The sequence below is a fragment of the Heptranchias perlo genome, chromosome 21 (assembly GCF_035084215.1).
Source record: "Heptranchias perlo isolate sHepPer1 chromosome 21, sHepPer1.hap1, whole genome shotgun sequence".
NCBI lineage: Eukaryota > Metazoa > Chordata > Chondrichthyes > Hexanchiformes > Hexanchidae > Heptranchias > Heptranchias perlo.
The window spans coordinates 48,354,255-48,377,319 of NC_090345.1; the positions used below are offsets into that span (position 1 = coordinate 48,354,255).

The 23,065-nt window shown below is 42.9% G+C and overlaps 1 protein-coding gene across 5 annotated transcripts in view; it reads left to right on the forward strand.

Moving 5' to 3' along the window:
* Positions 1–23,065, forward strand: part of mypn (myopalladin) — a 441,574-nt gene that overhangs the window by 118,530 nt on the left and 299,979 nt on the right. For all 5 annotated transcript variants that reach the window (XR_010966743.1, XR_010966742.1, XM_068002628.1 and 2 more), the window contains exons 4-7: positions 5,016–5,067; positions 13,368–13,494; positions 14,545–14,616; positions 21,070–21,211. Coding sequence is in view for 3 of the 5 variants with exons in the window: in XM_068002628.1 (XP_067858729.1) it covers positions 5,016–5,067; positions 13,368–13,494; positions 14,545–14,616; positions 21,070–21,211 (393 nt within the window). In the remaining 2 variants the exon portion in view is untranslated. The remainder of the gene's footprint in view (positions 1–5,015; positions 5,068–13,367; positions 13,495–14,544; positions 14,617–21,069; positions 21,212–23,065) is intronic.

A 23,065-nucleotide genomic window follows, 5' to 3' on the forward strand; every position in this document is an offset into this window, starting at 1 on the left:
GGAAGGAAGTCTTTCTGGGATGGAGGTTTTCTGGTCATCAACATGCTAGTATTTGTACACCTTTGGCTCTCTTAGGGTGCTCCATCTATTCAGTTGAGATCATCAGACAATTTGGGGGTAAAAGAATTTGAAGGTCAGTTATGACTGATATTTAAGGCCCTCAATATGGGAATCCAACGTTCTGACACAGTTACCAGGCAGCCATCTTCCATGTTCTTATTTCTAATAATGGTCCTAAATCAGAAACCAAAAGTGGGAAGGAAAAACAACAGATATGTTGATAATTAGCACACATTTAAATGAAAGGAAAGCATTCACATTGCTTTTTATTATTTTTAAGATGCATTTGTTTTTTCATATATTCTTAATTTAGCTTCTCCATCCTTCATAGCTGCACAACTTCTAAAGCTTCCTCCCTTAACTGGAAAAGTGGGGGGACCAGGCAGGAACACTTCCAAAACTTGTAACACATCAACCTTTGCCCTGAGGAAGGATATCTGACCTTTAATCTTACTAAGAAATGCTCATTTAATTATGTATAAAAATGGGTAAATGTGCCACATGTGACTGAAATGCAGAGCCAAGCCTATCCTGTTAATAGGAGGGTTCGGAGGAGGTTTTTTTTCTTTTCAGAATTCTTTTTGGCAACATTGGTTTTAAAAAAACAATTTTTAGTGTTTGATTCTTTATGGTGCATGGCTAAAAACAGATATTTCCTTTGCATCATCCAAACCTCATGAGAGTCTCATCTTGCTGTATTGAAATGTGTATTTTGTTGCATCAGAAAATAATTGTGTTTTGGAAAAGTTAACATTACATTAAAGTCAGAAACTAGTTGATCAAAATCTATCAGCAATGCCGCTTTCAGTATCTGTGTAAGAAAGCCATGAGTTTTAGTAATCTGATTTCATGCTGTCATATGATTGCACAAAGAACATTACGACAATATTTCCCTTCATTTTGACATTTGTAGAGAAAATCACCAATGGGGGAAAACTGCTCTGTGCTCTAGAGCAAATGCATGCACTAAATGTTTTCTGTGTGCAGTAATTTGGTGTGTTAACATTAAAGGAACAATAATACACTTTGGTCCACGCTCCCACAACTCCTCCCAGTACTAATTCTGAATAATGCTCATTAACACACAGAACCTGTGTTAATGGTTTATTCGGCTTGTTAATGATTTGTTAATCAATTAAAGGCAAACATGCAAGATGATCTAATGCTTGCCTTCTAGCCACACACCACATTAGTGACTCCCCGTGAGTGTAATATTAAGGCAGTGAGGAGAGTTGGCAAAGGTTTAGCAAAGAGAAGAGCAAGATGCATTGTAAATATTGTCTCAACTGTTTCAGCAGCATGAGAGATGCTACAGCTGTGCGTACAGCCTGCACACATGAGGTCAATCTTACAGATACCACTGATAGTTCACAATACTCAATGGCTACCTGCAGAGCAGACAACGGTTAACTGTGCACCATGTTTGCATCATGCTCTGCAAAGAGACAACTGACTGCTGTACCATTCATGTTTCTGAAGTTCCTTCGCTTCATAGCAGTCCTGTAGGGTCAGAATCACTATTCTGCAGGCTCAGTGGTCGCGCTGTATCTCCACGTAGCAGCAGCAGCAAGCCATCAACTCTGCCCCACTTATACCTGAGAGAAGTGACTCACCCAGTACTTCCCCTCCCAAATCACTGAAACCCTTCAGAATGTCTGCCTCCAGGCTGAACGTGCTTGAACTGGTGACGATGCTGAGTGCTGAGGTGAGACTTATTGTGGAAAGGGCCTGGCTTTCTGCCCCTGGGGTTGTGGGATGTATCTGTAAGAAGAAGAAAATGCACACAGACAGAGAGGTTGCTGCTGCACACACAGTATATGGGAGAGCACAGTCATGCTGAAACACATTTGCACAGAGAAGGTACCTGAGTTATGCACATTCCCCTCCTGCTTGTGCATCACCGACACCATGTACATCTTTTTGCCCAATGACAACATCTTTGAAGGGAGTGAAAGGGCTGAGCTCCTCCATCAGCACTTCATGCCTTCTGTTAGGAGATGATAAAAAATGTATTGGACTACTTTGTGCAGTGTAATTTAGGCAGCAGTACAGTTTAAAGCCTTTATCCACTGAGCTTACCTAAATACTAAGTATCCTGCCAACAAATGTAAGAAATAAAGCATAAAGTTAGACTTCAATTCCTGAACAGAAAATCGCATGGGCTATGAACCGATCATCTGGGGGCACAGAAGCAGAAAATGACCCTTCAATTACTTTTTTTGTTGCTTATAGACATTTTTGAAGCATATTTACCATGCTATATGAATTGTGAATATTATATTTATATATTTCCTGCTGTTCTATTGCATGCACCACTTATATCTCTATTAATTAGAGATCTCTATTTATAAACTAGTTCATCTCCCAATGGTGTTGATCATGGACAATAATAGTTGTACCTCTTGCTGTTACTGTTTCTCTGCTTCTTTCTCACTCTCTAATTCTTTCTATGTCCCTTTCTCTGTTTTTCTATTTATTTTTGCACTCTTTTTCTTTCTCTCTATACGGCTCTAACAGACTTTAATTGTTGCAATGACTGAATCTCTCTGTTTGTATCCAATTTATCTTACTGTTTCTCCATCACTCTTTTTGTGCATCTCTCTTTCCCTCAGCCTCCTCTCTCTTTTGTATGTCGCACTTTCTCCGTATTGTGCTCAGACATTTTCCTGTACTGTGGTACTAAATTTCTATGTCTTAGCTATGTTAAAGGCCAGGGTCTGCAGAAATGTGGTGACGGTTTAAATATGGGTGGAAGATTGGCTGAGGACAGTCTGCATGAGAGGTAAAAGCAACATGTACAAGTAAGAGAGAAACTAAGGTGGTGGAACTGGGTATTGAGGCCAGGATAAAGTCAAAGGTTGCGGTCTGGGGTTGGCATGTAGGATAGAGAGGTGGCAGGGCACTGGGAGTGAAACGGGAGGTCTGGGGCTTGGCACAGGGCTGGCAGCATAACGGGCAGCTTGAGGCCTGGCAGCTCTGATATCCCAATGAAGGGGGAGAGCAGAAGAAAGGTGGATCGATCACCCAGAGGCTGGAGTTTGGAGTGGACCATTAAGTTTTCCGATGGTATTGGTGGTATTGGTGGTAGGCCCTCCACTGTGTGGTGCCAAGCAAATGACAGGTTTTGGTGGGATGATGTCATCTGTCCTAAATTCCATCGATTCTGCCTTAGAATCCACCCGTGTAATGAACACCTGTATCTAACAGGTGTTTCTGATGATATGGTTGGTTGGATGTAATTTCTTAAAGATTGATATGAATGACCAGTCAATCTATTTAGGTGGTGTAACTTGAGGGAGGAATATTAGCCAGGTCACCAGGAGAACTTTACTACTCTTCAAATCATGTCACAGGGTCTTTAAAACCATTTGAAGCACTGGAATGAACATTCAGGGTCTCACTTTAATGTCTCATCCAAAGGACAGTGCAGCACTCCCTCAGTACTGCACTGGAATCTCAGTCTAGATTATGTGCTCAAGCCCCAACATGTCCTGTACATTTTAATAGGATGAACATTTAATGGTTGTACTCAACGCTAACCGGTTATACAATTACATGAAATGGAATTTTATGCTATTAGAAACTTTGCATTTCGGTGAGAATATCCAAAAGAAAAGTGAGGAGAGTTAATGAACCATCTTTGCCTTTAATTCTGAGACCTCTGAACCTTCATTGTTCAGTTTGTTTACTTAAGAATTCAACACTTTTAATGTGCTCAATTTGCCATCCAAAGAAATTTGCTGAATTGATAGTCCTCTCAAACAAATATCAGTCCCATAGAAATAGAAACAGACAGGAACAAATGCTGCAGGATGAGATTTCTGCAAGTGGGGTTAACAATTTCACCATTTTTAGTGTATTCATGACATTTAGAAAAACAGCTGCACCATAAATAAATGTGTGTTATTATAGGAGTTAAAAATAGACTTTCAGAAAGATAAACAAATGAGATAACAAACAATAATACATATAAGATCAAAAGAAAAAAACTGGAACTGTACAACGGGTCATTCAGCATCTGTAAATTGAAAAGACAGCTTAATGTTTTGGGTGCAGATACTTTTCATGTAATATTTTAAAGGGTAAGTTCAGGGATGCTGCATTCTTGGTGTGGACCCTCACTATCTGTGAGCATGGGTCAGAGAATTGGGAGAGCCCTATCTCTGACCCTCGCTCACCACGAGTGAGTCTCTGCACTGCAAGTGCAGCCACACTGAATTTGCCCTTGAAAGTAAAGGAGGTTGGGGTGCAAATTGGATTTCATTGTGCCCATTTCCTGATTGGAAAACAGGGGCATGGAGGTCCAATTTAGAGGGCCAACCTCCCGCCCCCAAACAGCATCCGATGCCATTTTGGTTTGGGTTCACTAGCGGCGACCTTGGCATCAGCCTAAAACAGGCATTAGGTCTCTTATATATGCTAATGAGGGGGGTCTAACGCCTGTTTAAGGACCTCCTTCCTGAAATTAGGCTGCCCTGAGAGAAGCAAGTGCTGGGCCAGCTCCACTCAGCTTTCCCAGGAGTAGATACGCCTGAGCAAGTGGCTGCCACCTAAAAGGAGCAGGACTGCTCCTCCATGCTCTACAGCAATCCTGAGGGCAACTGCCGCCTTACGATTGCCCCCCTCTCCCGTTCTCCTTCCTTCCCCAGCACTTACCTGACATTCACCTCCACTTTGCCAGCGTCGGCAGTTCACCGGATTTTTTAAAATGAGGACCGAGGACCAATATAGATCAGGCCTCAGGCCTATCTGTTCGGGCACAGGGATTGTTCCACCTAGAGGCGCTAACAAATTTCTACCCCTTGTTCACACCTCTCATTGATTAACGCTGCTAATCTATTTGTTTCATTGCACAACACACAGTTTCTATAGTGCGTGTGAATCTGTTATTAGAAAATGTTTGCCAATTTATGAAAGGCAAACATTTCAACCATTCTCCTTTATATGTTTCACAGGACTCTCTTCATCTGAATCCGAGCATGACTCTGTAAAGGAATATACGACTCAGTAAGTACAGTTCAAGTCATGTTGCACTCTGCAGTTGCTGCCACATTTTGTGGATCAATCATCAAATGATCACTGGAAATGTTTACACTGCTGCACCTCAGAATGCCCTCCACTGTGGGCTACAAGCACACAGTTGGGACAGAGTAAATGTGTCTTTATTTTGGATGTAACCCGTTGTAGCTGCCTTGGGAATAGTTGATGTTGATCTTGATCACACTCCAGGAAATTTGTCTAATCCCCACCACTGATGTTTATTAACTTGAGAAGCAAAAACCCACATGTGGGTTATTTTATGAATTTGCACTCCCATGTGGAACTTTGTGTGGCGTGAACATGCCTCGAGTTTAGTGGGCCCTGCAAGACTTTCTGTCCATTAGAAGTAATAATCAGGTTCAGGTTCACTGCCCCTCCTCCACCTCCCCCCCCCCCCCCCCCCGCCCAGGAAAATAGCCTGCCAATGTCCACTATCCAGGTTGGCACATGAAGAATTGCCAGCTGGGCAAGGGACCAGAGAGCTGTTGGCAACAAAGAAGGCCATTCCTGTGGGGCACACTGGCCTCCATACCCAGATTCCCAACATGCACTGACAGTGTGCAAGACTCATCACATTTCTGTGTGCCGCTGTGAGGATTTATCATAAAGTGTGAAAACGAGTTTAATCTCATTAGTTTTATTTGCGAGAGAGTATAATAAGCTTTTATATTTCCTAATAAAATAGTACACTTCATATAAGAAAGAAAAAAACTCTTTTGCATTTGTATAGCACCTTTCAGATTCTCAGGACATCCCAAAGCACTTCGCATTCAATGAATTACTTCTTTGGTTAACTGTTTTGTATGCAAATAGAGCAGCCAATTTGTACACAGCAAGGTCCCACAAAAGCAAATGATACAAAGTAAATGGCCAATTAATCAGTTTTGGATAGTGTTGGTTGAGGGATGAATGTTGAGGATACCAGGAGAATTCCCCACTCTTCTTCAAATAGTGCAATGGATCTCCTGGGTAGGTGGATGTGGCCTTAGTTTTGGTAACGGTTGGTGATCTCTTTGACAGGTGAGGCACAGCTATACATGCCTAACCAAGCCAGTGTGAAACCATAGCAACGGGCCCTTTGCACGTATGCGCAATGGTTTTATTTTCTTGGCCAAAGCTATCTATCATTACAAGAAGAAATCAAGGCCAAAGAGTAAGAGGGACCCAGCAAACAGATGGAAGGAGAGGAAGCTGATAATCACTTTGATAAAGCCAGCGCCTTTTCTTCAACTCCTATTTCCTGATCGTAAACCTCCATCGTTCCCTCTAATCTCACAGCTCAGGCCTCTGTCCCATCACCGCACCCTCCCCCCACCCCCCACCCCCCCACCGTACCCCCCAGCTCCGGGCCAATCCGCCGCTCACCCTAGCAACGTTTCTTGTGGAATGCCACCACCACCAACACCCCGATGTGGAGCACGGCCCCAATGCTCGGCTCCATCCTGCTCACCGAGGGCTCGAGCTGCTGCCGTGACACCGACTCCCCGCTCGCTCATACATGTACACACAGTGTTGGGTGAGGCAGCACCCATCTGGCGAGCTGCCTCTGCTCAATTTAACGTCTCATTCAAACCACAGCACCCCCAACAGTGCAGCACTCTTGCACTATTACACTGAAATGTCAATTTAGATTATGTGCTCAGCTTCTGGGCTTGAACCCACAACCTCCTGACTCAGAGGTGAGAGTGCTACCCGTTATAAATTGGATAGCCCGGTGGTGAAGGATTGAATACTAGAGCCTGGTCTTCAGTTGCTTCCAAGCCTTTATTCACAGAGCTCCACATTACACACACACCACACCCTCGATCAGCTCTCTTATAAATGGATACAAGAGAGTTCCCAATTGATGCTCACCAGCTCAATACAATTAACACTAATTGACATAAATCGCATGGATACAATTAACATTACCAACTAAGCTAAGCTGGCACTTCGTTATGAAATGTAATTGTATTTCTTTTCATTGTGGCTCGATAATATTAACTTAATACAAAATAAACTATCTAGGAATAAAGTGAATGAAAAAAATCTCCCCAAACCCACCTTTTGAAGCAACTATATCATTCTTTCTTCAAAAACAGCTTGTGGCAGTGAATTCCACATTTTAACCACCATGGGCTCAATTTTAAACCTAAATTGCGGATGTGTTAGGGGCAGGGTGGGGGGCTGTGAAAATTGCAGAAATGCAGAGCAGGATCGGAAGCTGGCTGCAAACCCGCCGACTTCCGAGTTTCCCACAGACGCACCACTGTGCGCACGGGCGTCCTGAACCCGGAAGTCCCGCTGGCAATTAAAGCCGGCGGGATGATAGTTAAAGAGTCAAATGTACCTCGGTACTTCAGGCACTTTACTTGTGACATATTAGGTAGTTAGAATGATTTTTAACTTATCTGGGCGGCTTTCCCACGGCTTCTGATTCACGCCTGTTGAAACCAAGCATGAAGGGCCGGATCAGGCAAAAAGAAACAAAATAAATTAAATAACAACCCATTGCACAAAGTTAAAACACTAAATCAACCTACCTTTCCACCCTGCTCCAACGTCTGATGTCTCCCTCTCCGATCTCCCCCTCTTACCCCTCCCCTGATCTTCCCCTCACCCCCCAGATCTTCCCCCTCTCCCCCGATCGTCCCCCTCCCCCCCCGATCTTCCCCCCTCTCCACCCCGATCGTCCCCTCTCCCCCCTCCCCGATCGTCCCCTCTGCCCTCACGATCGTCCCCTCTCCCACCCCGATCGTCCCCTCTCCCACCCCGATCTTCCCCTCTCCCCCCCGATCGTCCCCTCTCCCCTCCCCAATCGTCCCCTCTCCCCCCCCGATCGTCCCCTCTCCCCCCCCGATCGTCCCCTCTCCCCCCCGATCGTCCCCTCTCCCCCCCATCTTCCCCTCTCCCCCCCCGATCATCCCCTCTCCTCCCTCCGATCTTCCCCCTCTCCCCCCCGATCGTCCCCTCGCCCCCCCCCGATCATCCCCTCTCCCTCCCGATCGTCCCCTCTCCCCCCCCGATCGTCCCCTCTCCCCCCCCGATTGTCCCCTCTCCCCCCGATCGTCCCCTCTCCCACCCTGATCGTCCCCTCTCCCCCCCGATCGTCCCCTCCCCCCCGATTGTCCCCTCTCCCCCACAATCGTCCCCCCCCGATCTTCCCCTCCCCCCGATCTTCCCCTCTCCACCCCGATTGTCCCCTCTCTCCCCCGATCATCCCCTCGCCCCCCCCGATCGTCCCCTCTCCCCCCGATCGTCCCCTCGCCCCCCCCGATCGTCCCCTCTCCCCCCGATCGTCCCCTCGCCCCCCCGATCGTCCCCTCTCCCACCCTGATCATCCCCTCTCCCCCCCGATCGTCCCCCTCCCCCCGATCGTCCCCCTCCCATCCCAATCGTCCCCTCCCCCCCGATCGTCCCCTCTCCCACCCCGATCGTCCCCTCCCCCCCCGATCGTCCCCTCCCCCCCGATCGTCCCCTTTCCCACCCCGATCGTCCCCCCTCCCCCCTGATCGTCCTCTCTCCCCCCGATCGTCCCCTCGCCCCCCCGATCTTCCCCTCTCCCCCCCGATCTTCCACTCTCCCCCTCGATCTTCCCCTGTCCCCTCCCCCGATCTTCCCCTCTACCCCCCCTCCCCCACCGATCTTCCACTCTCCCTGCTCCCCCCAATCTTCCGTTCCAGTGCGGGATGACATCTCGCTCTCTCTCTTTCCTCCCCCTCCCCCTTAGTGTTGCAGCTCCTGTTGGCGGCCAGCCTGTTGATCAGGCTGGCTGACGGGTGCGAAACCCGGAAAGAAGTTTAATCACCATCAATTACATTGCGATCGAGTCGGAAACGGTAGTATTTTTTTATTCGGGTTTGCCACGCCCCCAGCCACCTGCTGCCAACCCGCCACCATTGCAAAATTGATGTCCCATGCGTGTAAAAACATTTTTCAACATTCTTTAATTCTTTTTGTGGTTATCTTAAATTGCAACAATCTATCACTAGATACCTTATCATAACCCTTCATAATCTTGGAGCGGCTTTATTTTGCTTTTCATAACAGGAGCTCTGAATTTATCGATTTCCTGGTTTTGTGCTTAATCGTCTCTCATAAGAGAGACCCATCTTTACTCTTTACATGTGACTCCTGGGGTAGTCGGATCAGATTTGCCACAAGTGCTGTCAATGAATCCATGTGGCCATCCTCACCAGCATTAAGGATATCAGTTCAACTATCTTGACAAACCAATCTTCGGAGAATGAGAACGAGCTTTCCTTTATCGACCAGCTGAGCCAGGCTCTCACTTCAGCCAACCAGATCTCAATACTTGTCAACAATTACAGTATTTGTTTTGCTGGGACAAGTACAGTCAATGGGAAATGATAGAGTATTTTGAAAATGAAAATAACTTCTTAGTTATTATGTTAGCCTTCTACTTGACTGTGGAAACACTCTAGATGCCCCGCTAAAGGACATCTATGAAGGTGCTGGCACACTCTGCACCATGATGTCAAATAAAATATTCTCTCTTTTGCTACTGTTGGTGTCCTTGGAAAAGGAATTCATGAATGGGATAAGAGCCTAAAATTATTGCCAATCATAAAACCACAAAATTGTAAAGATAAATAAAAACCTCAACTTGGTATTTGCAACTTGGCACAATATGTAGTGGAACCTGCCTTTTTTCTTGTAGTCACCAATGGGAACAGCCAAACGTGCCTTAATACAAAGGTAGTTTATCAAGGTGACCAACATGCCCTTTTAAAGTGTCACTTTTCAAATGGTCGCTCACCCATATCCTCATGGTCATTGGTTAGTTCCCCAAATATATTGATCACAGCTGCCCTGCACTCACAAGAAGTGGGAAACAGTGTGAGCAGTTTTCATCACACCAACCTCTTTTCTATTAGTTTCCTCACAGTGCTGGTCATCTCCTCTGGCCTTGGTTCCATTCTATTATCCCAGCATTTCTGGTCCATGTGCCCCTACAAATAATTCCAGGGCTGTTTTCCCCTGGATCAATGTCGCAAACACATGCCTATCTGCCCCTTCCCCATTGGCTGTTGTATCAGGTGCTTATTAGAGAATGGCAGTGGCCACAATGCAGGTTATAAAGTCTTTACACAATAATATCTATTGACTTACATTAGAAACATAGAAACATAGAAAATAAGAGCAGGAGTATGGTCATTCGGCCCTTCGAGCCTGCTCCACCATTCAATGTGATCATGGCTGATCCTCTATCTCAATACCATATTCCCGCTCTCTCCCCATACCCCTTGATGCCTTTTGTGTCTAGAAATCTATCTGGCTCCTTCTTAAATATATTCAGTGACTTGGCCTCCACAGCCTTCTGTGGTAGAGAATTCCACAGGTTCACCACCCTCTGAGTGAAGAAATTTCTCCACATCTCAGTCTTAAATGTCCGAACCCATATCCTGAGACTGTGACCCCTTGTTCTGGAATCCCCAGCCAGGGGAAACATCCTCCCTGCATCCAGTCTGTCTAGTCCTGTCAGAATTTTATATGTTTCAATGAGATCCCCTCTCATTCTTCTAAACTCGAGTGAATACAGGCCGAGTCGATCCAATCTCTCCTCATACGACAGTCCTGCCATCCCGGAAATCAGTCTGGTGAACATTTGCTGCACTCCCTCTATGGCAAGTATATCCTTTCTTAGGTAAGGAGACCAAAACTGCACACAATACTGAAGGTGTGGTCTCACCAAGGCCCTGTATAACTGCAGTAAGACATCCTTGCTCCTGTACTCAAATCCTCTTGCAATGAAGGCCAACACACCATTTACCTTCCTAACTGCTTGCTGCACCTGCATGTTTACTTTCAGTGACTGGTGTACAAGGACACCCAGGTCCCTTTGTACATCAACATTTCCCAATCTATCACCATTTAAATTATACTCTGCCTTTCTGTTTTTCCTTCCAAAGTGGATAACTTCACATTTATCCACATTATCCTGCATCTGCCATGCATTTGCCCACTCACTCAACTTGTCTAAATCGCCTTGAAGCCTCTTTGCATCCTCCTCACAACTCACGATCCCACCTAGTTTTGTGTCGTCAGCAAACTTGGAAATATTACATTCGGTTCCCTCATCCAAATCATTGATATATATTGTGAATAGCTGGGGCCCAAGCACTGATCCCTAGCGGTACCCCACTAGTCACTGCTTGCAACCCCGAAAAAGACCCATTTATTCCTACTCTCTGTTTCCTGTCTGTTAACCAATTCTCAATCCATGCCGGTATATTATCCCCAATCCCATGTGCTTTAATTTTGCACACTAACCTCTTATGTGGGACTTTATCAAAGGCCTTCTGAAAATCCAAATAAACCACATCCACTGGTTCTCCCTTATCTATTCCACCGTTACATCCTCAGAAAACTCCAGTAGGTTTGTCAAATATGATTTCCCTTTCATAAACCCATGTTGACTTTGTCTAATCCCGTTGATATTTTCTAAGTGTCCTGTAATCACATCCTTTATAATAGACTCTAGCATTTTCCCAACTACTGATATTAGGCTAACCGGCCTGTAGTTCCCTGTTTTCTCTCTCACTCCTTTTTTAAATAGTGGGGTAACATTTGCCACCCTCCAATCTGCAGGAACTGTTCCATAATCTATAGAATTTTGGAAGATAACAACTAATGCATCCACTATTTCCATGGCTACCTCTTTTATTATTCTGGGATGCAGATTATCAGGCCCTGGGGATTTATCAGCTTTCAGTCCCATTGATTTCTCCAGCACTATTTTTTTACTAATACTAATTTCCTTTAATTCCTCCTTCTCACTAGACCCTTGGTTCCCTAATATTTCTGGGAAGTTATTTGTGTCCTCTTCCGTGAAGACAGAACCAAAGTATTTGTTTAATTTTTTAAAATTCATTCATGGGATGTGGGCGTCGCTGGCAAGGCCAGCATTTATTGCCCATCCCTAATTACCCTTGAGAAGGTGGTGGTGAGCCACCTTCTTGAACCGCTGCAGTCTGTGTGGTGAAGGTTCTCCCACAGTGCGCCGGTGTTGGAGGGAGTGAATGGTGGATGGGGTGCCAATCAAGCGGGCTGCTTTGTCCTGGATGGTGTCGAGCTTCTTGAGTGTTGTTGGAGCTGCACTCAACCAGGCAAGTGGAGAGTATTCCATCACACTCCTGACTTGTGCCTTGTAGATGGTGGAAAGGCTTTGGAGAGTCAGGAGGTGAGTCACTCGCTGCAGAATACCCAGCCTCTGACCTGCTCTTGTAGCCACAGTATTTATGTGGCTGGTCCAGTTAAGTTTCTGGTGACTCCCAGGATGTTGATGGTGGGGGATTCGGCGATGGTAATGCCGTTGAATGTCAAGAGGAGGTGGTTAGATTCTCTCTTGTTGGAGATGGTCATTGCCTGGCACATGTCTGGCGCGAATGTTACTTGCCACTTATCAGCCCAAGCCTCGACGTTGTCCAGGTCTTGCTGCATGCGGGCACGGACTGCTTCATTATCTGAGGGGTTGCGAATGGAACTGAACACTGTGCAATCATCAGCAAACATCCCCATTTCTGACCTTATGATGGAGGGAAGGTTATTGATGAAGCAGCTGAAGATGGTTGGGCCTAGGACACTGCCCTGAGGAACTCCTGCAGCGATGTCCTGGGGCTGAGATGATTGGCCTCCAACAACCACTACCATCACAATGAAACCACTACAATTGCTCTGCCATTTCCTTGTTCCCCATTATAAATTCTCCCGTTTTTGACAGTAAGGGACCTACTTTTGTCTTCACTAATTTTTTTTTCTTTTTACATACTTGTTGAAGTTTTTACAGTCCACTTTCATGTTCCTTGCAAGTTTACTCTCATACTCTATTTTCCCCTCTTAATCAATCTCTTGATCCTTTTTTGCTGAATTCTCAACTGCTTCCAATCCTCAGGCTTGCTACTTTTTCTGGCAACTTTATATGACTCCTCTTTGGATCTAATACTATCCTTCATTTCTTTTGTTAGCCATGGTTGGGCCACTGTCCTTTTGTGTTTAGCTGTTGGTCAGGACAGTGGTGACTGACTACAGACAAGTGCTTGCTTTATAATCATAAGTACAGGTTCCACGGTATAGTCAATTACAGGACATTATTTCAATAATATTTCATTAATGTTCAGATTAGTTGCAGGTAATGTCTGAAATCCTTTGTGCATCTTATTTTTTACTGAACGGTATTTCAAATTCAGATTGTGTAAGACTGAAAATAACTGAAAGCCAAAAATCATCAGGTATTGTGTTTAACCAATATTGTTTTTCATATATAGGGTTCAGGATAAGATTCCCATTCCTGTTGCAACACCGTCCCTTCCCTCCAACCCTTCAGCTGTTCATTCAGAGCCCCACCAGTTACACTGCACAGTCGACCAGCCTCTGGTGCAACCTATTCAGCAGGTATTATTGATTTAAAGTTCTTCTTTTCAGTATTTACCTAGAGTTACCACAGAAGGAGGCCATTTGGGCCATCGCACCTATGGCAGTGCTAGCTCTTCAACTGGAGCTATTTACGTTACTTCAATCTCCCTGCCCTTCCCCCATGTCCTCTTGTATTCTTCCTTCTTAAATGCTGATCTAATTCTTTTTAAAATGTTATCTTTAAGTTTAAAATTATAATATATGTTTAAAATGCTTGTTTGAGAATTATTGATCATTTGGATTTTGGTAATTTAAATATTGCTAAATACAGTTTTTAGTAATCCTTTTCTAATTAAAAATGATTCAATATTATTGGATTTTGAAACCTGTAATGCGGTTGTTGTTACCTAACTTGTCAATATAAGTCCAGCCCTGGTGTAAAGCTTGCTAGATGGGAGCGGAGACTTTTCTTTTGAACTAAAGAGCCAATTCCCAAATTGTCTAGCGACGCTTTACGGCAGGAGCAGAGGGATGGTAAATTTACCTCAGGTTTGTGATTGACAAGTTAACAATGTTACTAACGACTGAATTAATTTTAACTAATGACATGGCTGTACATTTCCCTGTATGTGTAAAGTTGCCAATGACAGGTTGTTAAATGAAACAAAACTTTGACTTAAAAAAATAAAAACAGAAAATGTTGCAAGTATACAGCAGGTTTGTCAGCATCTGTAAAATGTACGGACAGGATAACATTTCAGCTGTGTAATTTTTGTCAGAATTCTACAGGGTAAATTTAACTATCCGATGCTTGCTCCCAGGGGGAGCCACACTCGACAGAAGTGTGAGTCAGAGATGGGGCTGCAACATCACAGCACGATTTTTTTCTGAGCTCCCTTCGAGTGTATCTCCCCACTGGAGACCACGGGATTGGTAAATTTGTCCTTCTGCCTGAAACACTAACCTGTCGGTTCTCTCCTCAGGTGCAGTCGGACCTGCTGTGCATCTCCAGGGTGTATCATTTTTTGTTTTAGCTTCTGTTGATTGTTTTTTCATAAGCTGAATAAAACTGTATTATCATTCCACTAGATACAAAGCCCCACAAATTTCCTGCAGGGATTGGATGGGCTGCCCCTCATGGCTGCTCCAGTTTTTACAAAGGTATTGTAAGTTGAAAGATATTATTTGTTTTTTTATTACAGATATGTGATCGATAAACTGACCTATAAGCCCTGATTTTGTGAGGGTCTCCAACGGGTTGGGGATTGGACCTCCCATGTAACAAATTTTGCAGTGGAAAAAACTGCCCAACTTTCAGGAGGCTGTGCTGTTGGTCAAACAAGCTTTATAATAGCCTCAAGAATTTTATTAATTGGTCCCACACCAGATTATTGCTGGCTCACATCTCCATGTAAATTGGTCACATGGCCAATCTACGGGCCTGTCCTGCTAGAATAGAATCATAGAATCATAGACTGGTTACAGCCCATCAAGCCCATGCTGGCTCTTTGTAAGATCAATCCAGTTAGTCCCATTCCCCCGCTCTTTTCCCATAGGCCTGCAAATTTTTTCCCTTCAAGTAGTCATCCAGTTCTTTTTTGAAAGCCACGATTGAATCTGCTTCCACCACCCTTTCAGGCAGCGCATTCCAGATCATAACTACTCACTGCATCAAAAAGTTTCTCCTCATGTCACCTTTGTTTTTTTTGCCAATCACCTTAAATCTGTGTCCTCTGGTTCTCGACCCTTCCACCAATGGGAACAGTTTCTCTTTATTTACTTTATCTAAACCCTTCATGATTTTGAACACTTCTATCAAATCTCCTCTCAACCTTCTCGGCTCTAAGGAGAACAACCCCAGCTTCTCCAGTCTATCCACATAACTGAAGTCCCTCATCCCTGGAATCATTCTAGTAAATCTCTTCTGCACCCTCTCTAAGGTCTTCACATCCTTCCTAAAGTGCGGTACCCAGAAGTGGACCCAATACTCGAGTTGTGGTCGAACCAGTGTTTTATAAAGGTTCAACAAAACTTCCATACTTTTGTACTCTATGCCTCTAGAGCAGAGAAGGTTAAGAGGAGATTTGATAGAGGGGTTCAAAATCATGAATGGTTTAGATAAAGTAAATAAAGAGAAACTGTTCCCATTGGCGGAAGGGTCGAGAACTGGAGAACACAGATTTAAGATGATTGGCAAAAGAACCAAAGGCGACATGAGGAAAAACTTTGTTACGCAGTGAGTAGTTATGATCTGGAATGCGTCTGGAAGCAGATTCAATTGCGGCTTTCAAAAGGGAATTGGATAAATACATGAAGGGAAAAAATTTGCAGGGCTACGGGGAAAGAGCTGGGGAATGGGACTAACTGGATTGCTCTTACAAAGAGCCGGCACGGACTCAATAGGCTGAATGGCCTCCTTCTGTGCTGTAATCATTCTATGATTCTATTTATAAAGCCCAGGATCCCGTATGCTTTTTTAACCACTTTCTCAACCTGCCCTGCCACCTTCAAAGATTTGTGCACATACACCCCCAGGTCTCTCTGTTCCTGCACCCCCTTTAGAATTGTACCCTTTAGTTTATAATACCTCTCCTCGTTCTTCTTGCCGGAATGTATAATTTTGCACTTTTCTGCATTAAATTTCATCTGCCATGTGTCCGCCCATTCCACTAGCCTCTCTATGTCCTCTTGAAGTCTATCACTATCCTCCTCACTGTTTACTAAACTTCCAAGTTTTGTATCATCTGCAAATTTTGAAATTGTGCCCTCTACACCCAAGTCCAAGTCATTAATATATATCAAAAATGCAATACCAACCCCTGGGGAACACCACTGTATACCTTCCTCCAGTCCGAAAAACAACCGTTCACCACTACTCTCTGTATCCTGTTACTTAGACAATTTCATATCCATGCTGCCACTGCCCCTTTTATTCCATGGGCATCAATTTTGCTGACAAGCTTATTATGTGGTCCTTTATCAGATGCTTTTGAAAGTCAACGTCAACTGCATTGCCCTCATCGACCCTCTCTGTTACCTCATTAAAAAACTCAATCGAGTTAGTTAAACACGATTTGCCTTTAACAAATCCGTGCTGTTGAAGTTAGATTCTTTAAGCTAGGTTTGTGTTGCAAATTTCAATGGTGATTTGTGTGTTTTTTTCAAAGAACATTATTGTTTAGTTGCACTTTGCTCCCTGCATGAGTTTCTGTGGCTATCCTTTTTGCTTCTTAAGATTTTTTTTTAACTCCAGTTTAGTTGCTTGCTAGTGCAGTCAAAGTTGTGCCTTCAGGGGTTCCTATAGCAATCCATGATTTCGATGAGGAAGGTAAGTTTGTGAAGGGCCAGCAAATGTAGGTGTGATGACACCTTAGGTAGGCATTATGACTGCATCGGTCATTACCTTAGGACCCAAATTAATGGACCTCAACTCTCCTACTTGGGCATGTCAGAAGAGAGCTGTCTTTGCCCCTCCACTTTACTAGAGACGCCATCACTGCTCCAGGCTGATCACTTACATAAACAGGCCTTACACCCTTATGTTCTGGAGAATACCCTTAGCATTCAATATCTAGTATCATAAATGTGTGACCTAGGTTTGGAAAGTAAAAGAAATCCTCAACGTATGTATTGGATTCTGTGATCTCACGTACGCCACATGCATTTCTTCTATCTTCTGGAAGGTATATTGGTCAGCACTCTGTGCAATGAGGCCAATTTTAAAGCAACAAAGTTATTTTTCATGTAATATATGAAAAAAACATAATACAATTTTCAAACAATTACAATCTATTTCTTATCACTTCTTGTAATATGGAACATAGGAACAAGAGGAAGCCTTTCAGCCCCTCAAGCCTGTCTGCCATTCAATTAGATCATGGCTGATTTATAACTCAACTCCAATTATCCACCGTTGCTTCATATCCCTTGATACCCTTACCAAAAAAAATATCGATCTCAGTCTTTAAAATTTCACTTGACCCAGCATCCACAGCCTTTTGGGGGAGAGAGTTTCAGATTTCCATGACCCTTTATATGAAAAAGTCCTTCCTGATTTCCCTCCTAAATGTCCTAGCTCTAATTTTAAGATTATGCTCCCTTGTTCTAGATTCTCCCACCAGAGGAAATAACTTCTCTGTATCTACCCTATGGAATCCCTTAATCATTTTAAACACCTCAATTAGATCATCCCTCAATCTTCTAAACTCAAGGAAATATAAACCTTGTTAATGCAACGTGTCCTCATAATTTTAACCTTTAAGGCCAGGTATCATCCTGGTGAATCTGTACTGTACCCCTTCCAAAGCCAATATATCTTTATGAGGTTCGGTGCCCAAAAACTGAATGCAGTACCCAGATGGGATCAGAACAAGGCTGTGTACAACTGAGGCATCACTTCCTCACTATTGAATTCCAGTCACTTTGAGATAAAGGCCAATATACCATTAGCGTTTTTAATTACTTTTTGTACCTTTGCACTAGGTTTTGGTGGTTTGTGTACATGGATACCTAAATCCCTTTGCTCATCCACAGTTTCTAGTCTCTCGCCATTAAGAAAATATTCTGATTTGGCTTTCTCAGATCCAACAAGTGTCACATTTTATTTTTTTTCACAGAAAAAATTTTGGGATTGCGTTATGTTTAAGTGTTGTGTTTTAATGTATTGAAGCCAGATGGGCCGGTTTGTGGAATGTCACCGCTCACAGTCTATTCCAAATTAATTCAATGAGCATCAGGTGTATCTTCACAAGCCGATTAGCCTGGACAGGCCCTACTCATTTTGAGAACAGCAGGAGATATTCTCTTTAATACCACTCCATGAGGTAGCTAGTTTTATTGACAGACTTTCTAGTGAATTAATGACCAGGTTTGATATCAGCAAGATAACCCATCCTGCTGGCTAGGAACACAGAGGAACGGGACTAAAGGACATGGGGCAGTCAGGTTTTGTATAGAGCTGCATGGCGTGGAACTGGAAACTAAAAATGCAGGTCAAGTGTTGCAGTCAAAAGTTATCTAGAAAGGAAGGTATACCAAAGATAAGTAAGTCAACCCATGAAAGGCATAGTTTATTATTTTTTCTCATTTTTTAAGGAGAGAAGTGAGATTGAGTTAAGTAAATGGAATTTGCTTTGACTGTTACTATTGTTTGTGAAATAAAGCAGCTTAACTATTCATATGAGGCCTTGTTTCATCAAATGTTTCATTCTGCCTTCAGAAGGATTGGAGAAGTGCATGTGAAAGCGCGTACGAGAGATATATTCCAGTTCAGATCACAAGGTGATCCTATTGTCACACCCTGGGTCACATCATTGTATAATTAGATATTGGGTAATATAGGCACACTCCTGAATGAAAGACGCTCAGACCACTTTTGGGAGCGACCTGCACATTTGTACCTGAGCAGAAACTGTTAACCACAAAGAAGTACACCCTAGTTAATGGGCTAAATTCACCTTATGGGCTAGTATGTCAACAATGATATTTCCTGTTGTAGCCGCATGCACTCATACCTCGGCTTAGAGTCTCTCACAGCCATTCTCAGGTTGCAGAGAAAGTGGACATACGAATATACGAATTAAAAGCAAGAGTAGGCCATTCGGCCCCTCGAGCCTGCTCTGCCATTTGTTAAGTTCATGGCTGAACTGATTGTGACCTCAACCCTACTTTCCCGACTACCTACTATAACCTTTGACTCCCTTGTTAATCAGGAATCTATCTAACTCAGCCTTAAAAATATTCAATAGCCCTGCCTCCACTGTTCTCTGGGGAAGGGAGTTCCACAGACTCACGACCTTCTGAGAGAAAAAATTTCTCCTCATCTTTGTCTTAAATGGGAGACCCCTTATTTTTAAACTGTGACCCCTAGTTCTAGTCTCTCCCACAAGGGGAAACATCCTCTCAGCATCTACCCCTTCAAGTCCCCTCAGGATCTTATATGTTTCAATAAGATCACCTCTCATTCTTCTAAACTCCAATGTATACAGGCCCAACTTGTCCAACCTTTCCTCATAAGATAACCCCCTCATCCCAGGAATCAGTCAAGTGAACCTTCTCTGAACCACCTCTAACGCAATTATGTCCTTTCTTAAATAAAGAGACCAAAACTGCACACAGTATTCTAGATGTGGTCTCACCAATGCCCTGTACAACTGTAGCAAAACATCTCTACTTTTATATTCCATTCTCCTTGCAATAAATGACAACATTCCATTTGCCTTCCTAATCACTTGCTGTACCTGCATACTAACTTTTTGTGATTCATGTACTGGGACACCCAGATCCCTCTGTACCTCAGAGTTCTGCAATCTCCATTTAAATAATATATTGCTTTTCTATTCCTCCTGCCAAAGTGGACAAGTTCACATTTTCCCACAATATACACCATCTGCCAAATTTTTGCCCACTCACTTAACCTATCTCTATCCCTTTGCAGACTCCTTATACCCTCTTCACAACTTACTTTCCTACCTACTTTTGTGTCATCAGCAAATTTAGCAACCATACATTCAGTCCCTTCATCCAAGTCATTGATATAGATTGTAAATAGTTGAACCTCTCGTCTCACTGTTTCAAGCTCAAACTTGCTGAAGACTGTGACGCTTTTACTGAGAGAGAGAGAGAGAGAGACAAAAGATTAATCTCTGGTCCTCCCCAAGGATTGGTTCATTGCATTGCCAAACAAAACTACCACTTGGATTGAGGAACCTGCCTCCGTCATGGCACCTACATTACATTTTCAGCTCAGACACCTGCTGAGCTCAATGAATGAAACCAATCCAACATTACACATGTGACTATCTCTTGGAGATGTTGGAATGTGCTAACGACCACTCTCCCATTGTTTCAAATTGATTCTGTATAACAATTTTAATAGCTAATCCATTACCCTTTGGGAATTTACCCACTAAACTCTGAGCCACCCATTTTGTTTCAATGGCTTCAGACTTTTGCTATCAAGTCAGAAAAGTATATTGGAATTCTGGGAATTAATTCTTTGGATCCTGAAACTGCTTTTCTATCAGAAACAAATTGTAACTTGAACCAAAAATCCCTTCGAGGCCAACCAGGTAAAAATCTCAAAATGTGACAAGGATATAGCTATTTGTCTGGTACTTGTAGTTATTGAAAATCTGAGATAGTGGATCAAAGCTTACAGAAAAAAAATAAGCTTCAGTAGACACTGAAGAAAAAAATCATGTAGAAATGGTGGAAAAAAGCATCCATACTGTCTGTCTATTTACCTATCTAGATATCTATAATCTATTTTTCATTTATCTGTTTGTCTGTGTATTTATCTACTTCTCAATTACCTATCTATTATATATCTGTCTTGCTATTATCTATCTATCCTTTCATCCATCCAATACATGTGTTTATCTGAAATAGAAATTAGATGAATTTTGTCTATATTTATCTCTCTATCCCATGTAATGTCAGTGCAGTATGATGATAACAGCTGTTAATGATTACAATAATGCAAAAATGTTTTATGCACTAAAATATGAATTGGGCATCTGGAGTACATAGAGACCCTTTTGTAAAGCAAAAATGTAATTACTTAGCCAAGAAACCAACTTGAGGCTGATAAAATAACATGTACATGATTTGCAGCCGCTGCAGGATGTGACAGCTCTAGAGGGCCAGCTGGTTGTGTTGGAATGCAGAATGAAAGGAGTACCTTTCCCAAAAATGGAATGGTACAGAGAGGAAACTTTAATAGAGGATTCTCCTGATTTCCGAATCCTGCAGAAAAGTAAGTATTGTTTATGTTAGCGGTGACTAATTCACACAACAAATCCAAATACACCTGCCCCTTCTGGAATCATTTTGCAATAATTAGAAAGCAATATAGAAAGTTCACTAGGGAGGGATTACTGTACATACAGTTCTGTATTCGGGAGTTTGTAAGTCCAATTGGCAGTGTAGTCTGGATAGCAAGCTGGGAGTTTTCGTTGGGTGGTTTTTATTTGACTACAAATCATTCTGTATGTTTGATATGGGATAACCACGTACAAAGGGCTTGGAACAGCTAACTTTAAGTACAATCAAAATGGAAACATCTCCAATAAAACATATGTAAGGATATGCCCACCTCAGACTTTAAGGTCTTTTTAAATATAGAAAAGTAATCGAGAATAGCATTAATCCCTTTTGTTCACAGTAATTGTGACTTACTTATTTCTGGAGATTATAGAAGTTACAACTCAAAGGAGGGCATTCAGCCCATCTTACCTGTGCTGGTGATGGCTGTTCAACTGGAGTTATTTATTCTTATGCCATTTGCCCTTCTCTTTCCTCAATTCCTTGTATATTCTTCCTTTTTAAACACTTCCCTAATTCTTTTTTGAATGATCTTGTCGTCTCTACCGCAGTAGCCACTTGTAAAAGGCATGCCATATTTCAATAACCGTCCGAAGAAAAGTTCTTCTAACTTCTCCCTTCATTCTTCTACGCTTAATCTTCAGTTTATGCCCCCTTGTTACTGATTCGCCAACCAATGGAAACAATTTTTCTTTATTCACCTCAGAACCTTTTCATATTTTTGAAAACTGCTGTCCTTTGTCCTCTTAATCTTTTCTCTTATGGTAAAAGAGCCCCAATATTTCAAGCCTTTCTTCAGAACTTTATGCAACTCCTTGTCATTAGTGCACCAGAAGTTGTACAGTGCAGCTTTGCGCATGTTAGTCCAAGTTCCAGGAACTGAGTTTGTCTGAAAAAGTCCTCCAGCAGCCAACAATGTCCATAAACTTCTTCACTGCTAAGGAGGCCATTCCAATTATAATTACTGTTTCCGGTATGATTCCAGATGACATTCTCATTTCAGTTGTATGGAATTTGGTTTGTGTGTAATCTTGTGGTCTATTCTTACGATGCACTAGACTAATGCCCTCTCCAACATTCACACCTATTATGTGTACAATACTGTACAATGCTCATACAAGCTCAGTGACGAGCTGACTAATCAGTTATGTAAAGTTAAATGCTGTAATGGATGATTCCATTGTAATTGATTACTGCCCCAGAAACCTGAAAAATAAATGCCCTTTAAAAAGCCAGTCTAATCTGAACCCTGTCCTCATTTGTAAATGTTACAACACTAAGAGATATAAGTCATTTTTCTTTCTTCAACTGTGCAGCAAGCTCAGTTGCAGATGACAGCATAAAATCTAAAATAAATGGAGCAGCTTCTGCCAATGGTACAGTGTGGCATTCAATTTTTTGATGGGAACTTTATATAACACTTTCAAATTCATATCTACAACACTTTGCCCAGAATTCCCACTTACATAAATGGCCAGAGACTTCGGGGGTGGGGAGAGGAGGGCGGGGGGGAAGCCTCAAGTCACTTGAAATAAATACACCCAACTCTGCCAGCACTTCAGTTCCCTTGTTGAGTACAGATCCCCTGTCTGCACGTATCACCTCAGATATTGATTGAGATTTCCCTTTACCCTGAAGAGATATCTTTAGTGTAGAAACATTAGAAAGAGTTGACATAACGTCAAAAGGGACACTCTGATTTAATCTGAGTGGAAATCTGCCACACTAAGGGAAGTAAATTAACAATAGGAATTGCTACAGACTACCTGTGCAATATATGAATTGA